Source organism: Sus scrofa, chromosome 6 (genome assembly GCF_000003025.6).
Source record: "Sus scrofa isolate TJ Tabasco breed Duroc chromosome 6, Sscrofa11.1, whole genome shotgun sequence".
In the NCBI taxonomy this organism is placed as follows: Eukaryota; Metazoa; Chordata; class Mammalia; order Artiodactyla; family Suidae; genus Sus; species Sus scrofa.
The window spans coordinates 58,743,102-58,752,557 of NC_010448.4; the positions used below are offsets into that span (position 1 = coordinate 58,743,102).

The 9,456-nt window shown below is 64.3% G+C and overlaps 2 protein-coding genes across 5 annotated transcripts; both read right to left on the bottom strand.

Moving 5' to 3' along the window:
* LOC106508173 (leukocyte immunoglobulin-like receptor subfamily B member 3) lies at positions 23–5,213 on the bottom strand. Of its 4 annotated transcripts, none has more exons than XM_021094953.1 (9): positions 4,819–5,213; positions 3,546–3,596; positions 2,441–2,560; positions 2,061–2,103; positions 1,946–1,983; positions 1,699–1,751; positions 1,355–1,465; positions 795–947; positions 23–716 (listed from the first exon to the last, which is right to left on the bottom strand). In XM_021094953.1, exons 1-9 carry the CDS (start codon positions 5,186–5,188, stop codon positions 570–572), a joined length of 1,086 nt encoding a protein of 361 aa, XP_020950612.1. In that variant the 5' UTR covers positions 5,189–5,213; the 3' UTR covers positions 23–569. The 4 variants fall into 4 exon arrangements, with proteins under 4 accessions (XP_020950612.1, XP_020950610.1, XP_020950614.1 ...); XM_021094951.1 differs by lacking the exon at positions 3,546–3,596 and adding an exon at positions 4,216–4,266; XM_021094955.1 differs by lacking the exons at positions 1,355–1,465; positions 3,546–3,596 and adding an exon at positions 4,216–4,266.
* Positions 5,176–7,169, bottom strand: LOC100521696 (leukocyte immunoglobulin-like receptor subfamily A member 6). Its single transcript, XM_021094950.1, has 5 exons — positions 6,963–7,169; positions 6,772–6,807; positions 6,314–6,598; positions 5,877–6,179; positions 5,176–5,664 (listed from the first exon to the last, which is right to left on the bottom strand). Exons 1-5 carry the CDS (start codon positions 6,994–6,996, stop codon positions 5,201–5,203), a joined length of 1,122 nt encoding a protein of 373 aa, XP_020950609.1. The 5' UTR covers positions 6,997–7,169; the 3' UTR covers positions 5,176–5,200.

A 9,456-nucleotide genomic window follows, 5' to 3' on the forward strand; every position in this document is an offset into this window, starting at 1 on the left:
GTTCCCTTGTGGCTCAATGGGTTAAGGATCCGGCATTGTCATTGTTGTGGTGAGGGTTTGATCCCTGGTCCAGGACCTTCTGCATGATGCAGGCGTGGCCAGAAAAGAAAAACCCCAGAAAACCCCATCTGTAGGGTCTGCGTAGTGTCCCGACAAGGGTCACGTGTGCCTTCGTCCCTTGACCCTTGGTTCCCGTGCCTGGGGTTTGAGCGTGTGATCGGTGTTGGCAAGAATGGCATGTTGGCTCTCTGGATTTTCCTCCAGTTTTTGCTTGTCCTCCTTGGTAGTGATTCTTGTCATTCTAATTTCCCTCTTTCTACCTTTGTTTGGAATAATGTACGATTCTCTTTCCAAATCCCTGGTAGTTGAGATGTCTGTTGCTTTATGTCCAACATGTGGGGTTGTTAGTTCCTTAGGGTGGAAGGTGACCCCAGAGGGCACCCGGAGTCTGTGTGAGGAGTCCTGGCTGGGGGGTGGTCCTTAGGGGGTGTCCACGGCCAGCAGCTCCCGTGCCTGCTGGGGTGCCTGCAATCCAGTCCCTGGAATGCGGGGTCTGGGTCCTTGGGGGGCTAGCGGATGGCGAGAACAGCATACACGCTGGGCTCTGCTGGGGGCTCCCCAGACTGGGAGGGAGGGGGTGCCGTTGTCCCCCGACTGAGGGTCCCGTGGCTCAGCTGGGCGTAGGTCACGTCCTGGGCATCTGCAGATGCAGCAGCCTGCAGTGGGGGAGAGAGAGTCCAGCTGTACCTCTGGGGTGAGGGGCAGCATGGGGGCCCAGAGAGGCAGACACCCACCTGACCGTCCCCCTGCCTGTCATCTTCGGCTGGTCTGTCCAGCAGTGCCCCCGACGGGGAGGGAGGAGAGGGGGCCACCCCCCGCCTCACTCTCGATCTGGAGTGGTTGACCTGGGCGTAGGTCTGCTCCTGGAGGGCTCCATGCTGCCCGTTCTGCTGGAGGGAGACGGTGAGACAGAAACAGCACCTCCCGGGTCCCGCTCCCCTCCTGCAGTCAGTGTTCCCCTCTGTGGTCCGCTGGGGGCCCTTTCCTGATGGAATCGCCAGGGCTCCCTCACACCTCGGGGCCTCTGGACGCTTTCCGCGGTCCTGATTCTGTCTCAGCACCTGTCCTTGCTCATGTGGCTCCAGCCACACCGCCCACCTTCCTGCCACAGCCCCTCTCGGCCTCAGCCAGGACCTTTGGACATGCGGCCCCCCGCCGGCACCCAGTCCCCTTCTCTTGCTTTATCTCCCTGCATCCGAGGACCCTGCCTGCCCCTCTGCATAGTGCCTCTCTCCCCGCTGCAGGGGAGCTCAGGCAGTGTGGACCGTGCTCCCTCTGCAGCTGCAGCACCTACAGGGTGCCGGGCGAGGTGCTCCCCTGGGCCCGTCTGTTGGGAGCAGGAAGGACGGGAGCCTGGGCACTTGCGGGCCATTCCCTTATCCACGCATCCTCCTGAGCCGCGGGGCTGCATCCAGCACCAGAGGGTCAGACAGAGGAGGAGGAGTCGGGAGAGGGGACCCCGAAGGTGGGGTCATGAGGAAACAGGAGGGGGAGCCACAGGGGGATGACCCAGGGGCCCAGAGGAGAGGCCAGTGTGGGTGCCGGTGGGGCTGGGGTGTGGGCACTGAGACGGCTGCCCTGGGTGAAGTTGGGCCACAAGAAGGTCTTTGGTGGCCTGGCCAGGAGCAGGGGTCTCACCAGATGGTCCAGCTCCGTCCCCTCCTCAGACTGTGTGTCCTTCAGGGCAGCATCTGCTGGGGCAGAACCGGGGAGACGGGGGCCTTGCTGGGCAGGACTCCCTGAGATCGCTCAGGGCTGGGCCCCCTGCACCCAGAAGGCAGGTGATGGGTGCTGCATCAGTCCTTGCCCCACCTTGGGCTCCCGTCCCCCCCCCCCGCAGAGCTCTCCGCCCCCACCCCCAGGGCCACCCTCCTCTTCTGCTCACAGAGGTTCTGGTCCTGGGTGTCGGCGGCTGGGCTGGAGCTGGGAGGAGATGGGGGTGTTAGGGGCGGACGGGGCTGCGGGCAGCTGGGAGCCTGGGGTCTTGGGGCAGGAGTCACCTGTTCTGCAGGCCTCTGTCCTCGGGCTCTGGGTCTGCAGCCCCTGCAGGAAGTTGGAGGTCAGCGTTGCCCTGGGCGGGGTCAGCGGGCACACCTCAGCCTGGGCCTGTTATGCCCCCTGCTCCACGGGGCTCCAGGGCAAGAAGGAAACCCTGACTCCTTCCCGCACGTGGGTGTCAGTGTTTCAGGACATGAGACCCGAGAAACCCCCTGCATGTCTGCCTGTGACCTGACGTTAAGAGTCTTCGTTCCAGATTTTCAGACCTGAGACTCTGGACCATCTCCTTCTAAGCTGACCTCACCCACCTCTTTGGTTCTCGTTGGCTGGTGCCCTCAACCCAGCGCCTCTGGGGGCCTGGGTCCCCCTGTTCCCTGCTCACCTGACTTCCTGCATCTGTCCTGACCCCGGTGTCGGTGTCGATGTCGGAGGAGGAGGAGGAGCAGCAGCAGGACGAAGGCCACCAAGACCCCGATCAGAAGGCTCAGGTACCATGGGAGGCCTGGGGCACCAGTGAGGTCATGAGCCATTTAATCGTGCACCTACTGTGTGCCAGACTCCTGCTGGGGTCTGTGCATTCACCTCCCCTACCCACTCGCCCATTTTACAGATGGGGAAACTGAGGCCCAGACGGGGAAATCAGGGCCCTGTGCGACCCAGCCTGGACGACAGCCCTGGGACTGGCACCCAGGACTCTGGGCTCCCTGAGCTCTCCTCGTGCTGCCCCCCAGGCAGACACCCGCTTCCTGCTCGGGGTCTCCTCCTGTGCAGGGGGCCCTGTCCCAGGGTCTCATCTGGGGCTGAGGGTCCTTCCTTGTCACCGTGCCCACCCCAGACCAGCAGGACTTGGCACAGGGTGGGGAGGACCTGGGATGGAGTTTTGTCCCCCCCCCCAGGAGCACCCCCCTGCAGGCTCTGGTGCCCTGGGAAGGTCTGGGCTGGGGGCTGTGTCCCCCCCAAGCTCCATGAAGTGGGTGTCACTGCTCCTCACCTGATGGCAGCCCTGTGATCCCGGGGCAGGGGACCAGGGAGCCCACCAGCCTTGGACCGGAGACTCTGAGGAGGGAGGCCCCTGGCTGGTTCGACAGCGGGAGCTGGGACTGCAGCCGGGAGTCTGAGCCCAGCCCGCGCACTTCCTCCGGGAGCTGAGCTCCCCGAGCTGAAGGGGAAGCGCCTGGAACCCTGGGCCCCTGTCCTGCCCCCGCCCCCTCCCACCCACAGTGTCACCATCAGGCCAAGAGGGGACAGGCCCCATCCAGTCCCTCCTGGGGGCCTCCCTGTGAGGCCTCCTGTTTTCGTGGGTCCCGGTAGAATCAGACCTGGAAGGACCCCCGAGCTCTGGGCCTCGACTCTCTCCATTGACATGTGGACAGGCAGAGGCCCTCGGGGGGTGGGGGCATCCATGTCCGAGTGTCCAGAGGTGCCTGACTTGGGGGCACAGCCCCGCCCTGCCCCCCACGGACCCCCCTCCACAGACCCGCACTTACCCCTGCGGGGGCCTGAGTCCGTGGGGGGGAGGGGCTGATCCTGGGAGCCTCCTGGGGGTCAGGATGGGAGGTGAGGAGGCTGGTCCCAGCATCCCCCTCCCTGTGACCCCCTTCGCCCCCCCAAGAGCCCCTGGAGCCCTGGGGTCCCCCCAGTCTCTGCCCGACCCCACCCCCTGGATGACCAGCCTCTCCTTGAGCCTCTGAGCAGCATTAGCTCCTCCAAGACTCAAAACTGCCCTGGGTGGCCTGTGCTTCCCATGAGCAACTGGGCCCCGAGACTCCCTGTTGCTGAATTGGGGCCTGGGGGTGAGGGCTGGGGCTCCTAGGGGTCCTGGGAATGAGGCCAGGAAGGGGCTGGGGGTTGGGGATGCCCCTGGAGTCCCCACCTCACTAAACTCTCCCTGCACCTGCCCTGTGTCCTCCCCAAGACCCTCCCGGTGCCCGCCTGGCACCTTCCAGACCTAGGGGAGGGGGGTGAGTGGGGGAGGCAGGGCCTCTGAGGGGCAGGTCCCTTCACGCCCACCCCAGCCAGGCGCTATCAGGGGACAGGGTCCTGGGCTGCCTGAGCTCACAACAAGGTCAGGGTCCCCTCACCTGAGACCACGAGCTCCAGGGGGTCACTGGGCTGTGACAGCAGGTAGGGGACCCCCATCCACAGACCCGCACTTACCCCTGCGGGGGCCTGAGTCCGTGGGGGGGAGGGGCTGATCCTGGGAGCCTCCTGGGGGTCAGGATGGGAGGTGAGAGGGCTGGTCCCAACATCTCCCTCCCCATGACCCCCATGACCCCCCCCTCAGAGCCCCTGGAGCCCTGGGGTCCCCCCACATCTCTGTCCGATCCCTCCCCCACTCTAGGACACAAGCTGCGCTGGGATTGGAGCAGGAGTTAGGTCAGCTAAGAGCTCGAGGGACAGGCCTGGGGCCAGGGGTGCACTCGCTGGACTGAGGCCCCCGTGACTCCCCAGCTTTGAGTTGGACCTGTGTGTGGGGATGGGGCCCCAGAGGATCCTGGGAAAGGGCTGTGGGTGGGCGAGGGGTTGCAGCTCCTTGGGGGCCCCCCATCTCCACTCACACTCCTCCCTGAATCTGCCCTGGGGCCGCCCCATGGCCTTCTCCCTCCTCCCCCGAGGACCCTGGAGTCGAGACGAGGGAAGGGGGCAGGATCCCTCCATCCCCCTGGGGGGTGACCCTCCCTTGAGTCCACTTCACTGCACCCTAGAAAGGGGGTCCCCTAGAGCTGGCCATGGGGACACACAGAGGACAGGTCCCCTCACCTGAGACCACGAGCTCCAGGGGCTGACTGGGCTGTGACAGCAGGTAGGGGTCCCTGCTGAGTGAGCCGTAGCACCTGTAGGTGCCCCCATGGGCTGAGGTCACAGGACCCATGGAGAACTGGGCCTGGTTCTGCCCAGCTCGGGGCTGTGACCTAAGACGCAGCGGGGGGTGGGCCGCCCCCTCCTTGGACAGAAGGAAAGTGTCCATGGGAACCCATGACCGACACAGCAGGGTCACGTTCTGTCCTGCGGCCACTGAGGGGCCCGGTTGTTGTGAGAGGGAGGGTGTGGCAGGGAACCGTCCTAGAGAGAGGGAAGGGGTGAGGGGCTGCCAGCCGCCCTGGTTCTGAACAGAGACTCGGCAGGGCATCTCCGAGGACCCTCATCTGTGTGTGTCTGTGTTTCTCTGAGCCTCTCCATCCCCCCGACCTCCAGTCTGGCTGTCCCTCCCTCCCTGGGGACCCCTCCCCCTGGTCCCAGCATCCCCCTGGGGCTCCCCCAGCAGGGCCTGTGCAGAGGTGGGTCCCCGCTGACCCGCTGGCTCCTCACCTGCCACCAGGATGTCCAGGGGGTCACTGGGGACCGACCACAGGGAGGAGAGGTTGTGTCCACCATAGCATCTGTACCGGCCCCCATGGAGGCCGCTCACCTGGCCCAGGCGGAAGTGGGCCTGAGAGAGCCCAGCCTGGGGCTGCTGGGCAAGGCACTGGAGGAGGTACTGTGCCCCCTCCTTGGCCAGAGCAAACCTGTCATAGCTGATGGCAGAGCGACACTGGAGGGTCAGGCTCTGTCCAGAGGCCACGACAGGGCCCTGCGGGGTCAGGAGGGAGGGCTTCCCAGAGCCCCCTGGGGAGAGAGAGCTCTGGGTTAGAGGCTGCTTCCCCCATGACCCCCTTGTCCCCCCTGGCCCCCAGGTCTCACTGTCTCTCACACTTTGGGTTCTGTCCAGGAGCCCCACCCCCTGAGCCTCCCCCTCACATGGGGCTCTGCTCTGACCAGGCCCCCAGGGACCTGCCTGGGGCCCCAAAGCCTCTGGGACCAGGCTGGGCCCCCCTCACCTGAGACCAGGAGCTCCAGGGGGTCACTGGGTTCTGACCACACCTGGGGTTTGTCTCTGAAATAGCCATAGCATCTGAATGTCCCCCTGTGGCTAGGGGTCACAGGGCCCACAGAAAACAGGGCCTGGGTCTGCCCATCGGGGTGTCTCTGTGTGTCCAGGGTCCAGGAGGACTTGTGTTCTCCTTCCTTAGTCAGGATGAACCTGTCATATCTGTGCCATGAGCCACACTGGAGGGTCACGTTCCCTCCTGAGGCCACCACAGGGCTGGGCAGGGCTGAGAGGGCGGGTTTGCTGTGGTCTCCTAGGAGAGAAGGGGGCAGCTTGTTACATGGGGCTCATGGCCCCTGAGCTCCCCCAGGGCTGGGACCCACCCTGAGAGCAGACTCCCTTCCTGAGGGCAGCACCTGAGGCTGGGCCCCCTGAGTGTCCTCTCACCTGTCACCACCAGTTCCAGGGCATCGCTGGGCTGTGACTCGCCAATGGGACTGATGTAGTAACAGCGGTACCTCCCTGCGTAGACCTGGGTCATGTATTGAATGGAGAACTTGGCCGTGACCCGATCCTCCAGTGGTCTCAGTTGGTACCAGGGAATTTGCCTTCCCTCTTTAACCAGATGGAACTCCTGGGCCCACAGAGCCCCCTGACACCAGATGGTCACAGGGCTATTCCAGGTGACCAGAGGGCCTGGCTCAGCCCAGAGGGTGGGTTTGGGGAGAATCCCTGGAAGGACATGAGAGACCAGGTCACGAGACCTCCCCAGCTCTCAGCCCAACCCTACCTGGTTCCCCCCCCCCCTTCAGCCTCTCCCTGCCGTCTCCATGCCCAGTGCCTGGGGGTGGCCCCAAGTCCCCACGGAGGAGAGGAGGCGCTGGGACCCCTGGGCAGCGACTCACCTGCCTGCACCTGGGTCCCCAGGCCCACATTCAGCCCTGGAAGAGAGTACCCGTGAGGACTCGCCCTGGACTCTGAGCAGAACCCCTCGTGCCTGGGCGCCCCTGCGTGCTGGGTGTCCCAAGAGAAGATGCCGGTGTGGGGAGGGGGCGGGTACCCCCGGAGCAGGGCTTCCCCTCGCCCTGCATCTCACCGAGGTAGAGCAGGCCCGGGAGCATGGGGGTCATGGCGTCTCCTCCCCGTGGTCCAGGCTGTGCAGCTGGAGGAGAGCCCGGCGCCCTCAGGACAGACAGGGCCCAGGGTGTGGCCCCTCAGAGGCTGGTCCTTCCTGTCACGGGGCTGTCAGGTCTGCAGCCCCACAGGAAGGGGAACTGCCTCTTCTCGGGAGCCTGGCTCTATTTTTGTGGGTTTTTTTTTTCCTGGTCTTTTTAGGGCCCCTGTTGCTGCATATGGAATTTCCCAGGCTATGGTGGCATCAGAGCTAGCAGGTGCCAGCCTGCAAAACAGCCATGGCAACACGGCATCCGAGCCGCATCTGTGTCCTACACCTCAGCTTGTGGCCACACCGGCATCTTAACCCACTAAGGAAGGCCCGGGTGTGTTACCACTGAGCCATGCCAAAAACTCCCCTGGTTCTTGTTTTGGGGACAGCGTTGGTGCCTTCCTGGCATCCCTGTCCAGTGATGGGAACCAGGGCCCGTCCTTCCCTCTGAGAGGCTCCCCCTGGGGTCTAGCTCCCTCCCCAACCCGCCCACCAGCACGTCCCTGTGGGTGCTGGGAGTGGACGGGGCCACAGACCCTGGCGATGCTTCAGGGAAGATGCAGGTGCCCACCACAGCCAGGGCTCAGTGCATCACGGACCTGTGTGTGGCTTCTGAGTCCAGTTCAGGCAAGGTGGCAGTGAGCTGGGAGGGGAAGAAGGAAGATGTGGGAAGGAGAGGCTCCTCTTCTCCTGTCCCCGAGGGTGGCTTCTGTCTGTCCCAGCCCCTCCAGGGGCTTCTCTGTGTCTCTCCTGCAACAGCGTCCCCCCCCACCTCCGTGGGCTCAGGCCCTGAGCTCTTCCTGCCTCTTCCCGACCCTTGGTCCTTGGCGGGGCGTCCTCCTCCTGCCGAGGTCCTGCCTTGCAGCTTTAGAGGACCCTGATGTGGGTGAGGGCTTCCTTTGAAGGAAACCACTTCCTTCAAGTGTCGCCTCTGCTCCTGGAGCCTCGAGAGCAGTGCCCTTTCTCTAAGCCTGAGTTTCCTCCTCCACCTGTTGTCAGGAACCCCACTCCTGGGAGGGGTGTGGGCTGAGCGGTGACTGAGTCCCTTGGAGGACGGGTCACGTTACCTTCCCGACTGAGTGACAGAAGGACCGGGTTGGGACATGAATGGGCCGTGGATTCAGACTCCCTGGCAAAGTTGATGCTTGCTGTGCCCAACCACCAGCACCACCGCCCCCCTCCCCCCGGAGCTGGGCTCTGCTGTGAACCCTGAGAAAGGCCCCTCAGACCGTTTGTGACCCAGGTGGCCACAGGCACAGGCAGAAGGAAAGGAAGAAAGTTCCCAGAGTGGAGAGGGGCCCAGGAAGGAGAGGAGAAGCCCCAGGGGGTCCGGGTCAGTTGGGGGCCTCGGGGAGGGGGACCCCAGCTGCTCACAGTGGGGAGGGGTCAGGGCTCCAGGCGAGGGTGGACGTTGTGCCTCTGTGTCTCCCGTGTTGCTGGGCAGGTCCTGGGTGAGGTGGCTCTGCTCGCAGACCCAGACCCATGGCAGCGCTGAGCCGCGGCCCCCGTGGGCCTGAAACCGAGTGCAGCCAGTGTGGGCGGCCGGGCGTGGGTGCGAGGCTTGCCTGGGCATCCTGCCGGCAGCCCCTCCAGCAGGTGCTGCCTCTGAGAACTTGGACCCCGCGGGGCCAGAGGGGCTGCCGGCCTGCCCTGGTCAGCCGGACTCGCAGGAGTGCCCTGGGAGAAGCCTGCTCTGCAGGCTGGGTGTGCGCCCCAGCAGGCGTCCAGGTCCCCTCCGGAGGGGGACCGGCCTTCAGACCGCAGGCTGCCGAGGAAGGGGGCCGGTCCGTGCGAGGTGAGGCGTCAGTGGGGGAAACCCGGGGCGCCCTCCTGCATGGAGCGCGTTCCCGTCTCTGGAAAGGAAGTGGCAGCAAGTGTGTGGGTTATGTGCTAGAAGCCCCGGCAGTTTCCAAAAACAGAAGTGTTAGCAATGACAAATGCAGTGGCATCAACACATGAGACCCTTGATCGCAGGAGGAGCTCGCGAGCGAGGCCCTTGGTGCAAGAGGAAAGGGAATCTTGGAGCTGTTCCAGAAGGCTGTGCAGAGAGGTGAGAAGTGGAAGTTCCAGATCCTGCAGAAGATGCGGGGGTCCCCCTTGGTGTCTGCTGTGGGCATCAGAAGGAAAGAAACTCATGCTCAGGACACAAATACCCGGATTTCGCACCATGTGGATGTGAGTTTAGGATCTGACTGCAGTGGCTCGGGTGTCTGTGGAGGCGGGCGTTGGATCCCCCCAGCCCAGTGCAGAAACTTACAGGATCTGGTGTTGCGGCAGCTGCCTGGTAGGTCGCAGCTGTGGTTTGGATTTGCTCCCTGGCCCCCCAAAACTTCCATATGCCATGGGAGGAACGAGAGAGAGAAGGAACTGAGCATTTTGCAGAGGTGAAGACAGACCAGCCCGGTGCTGAAATGCTTAGATTTAA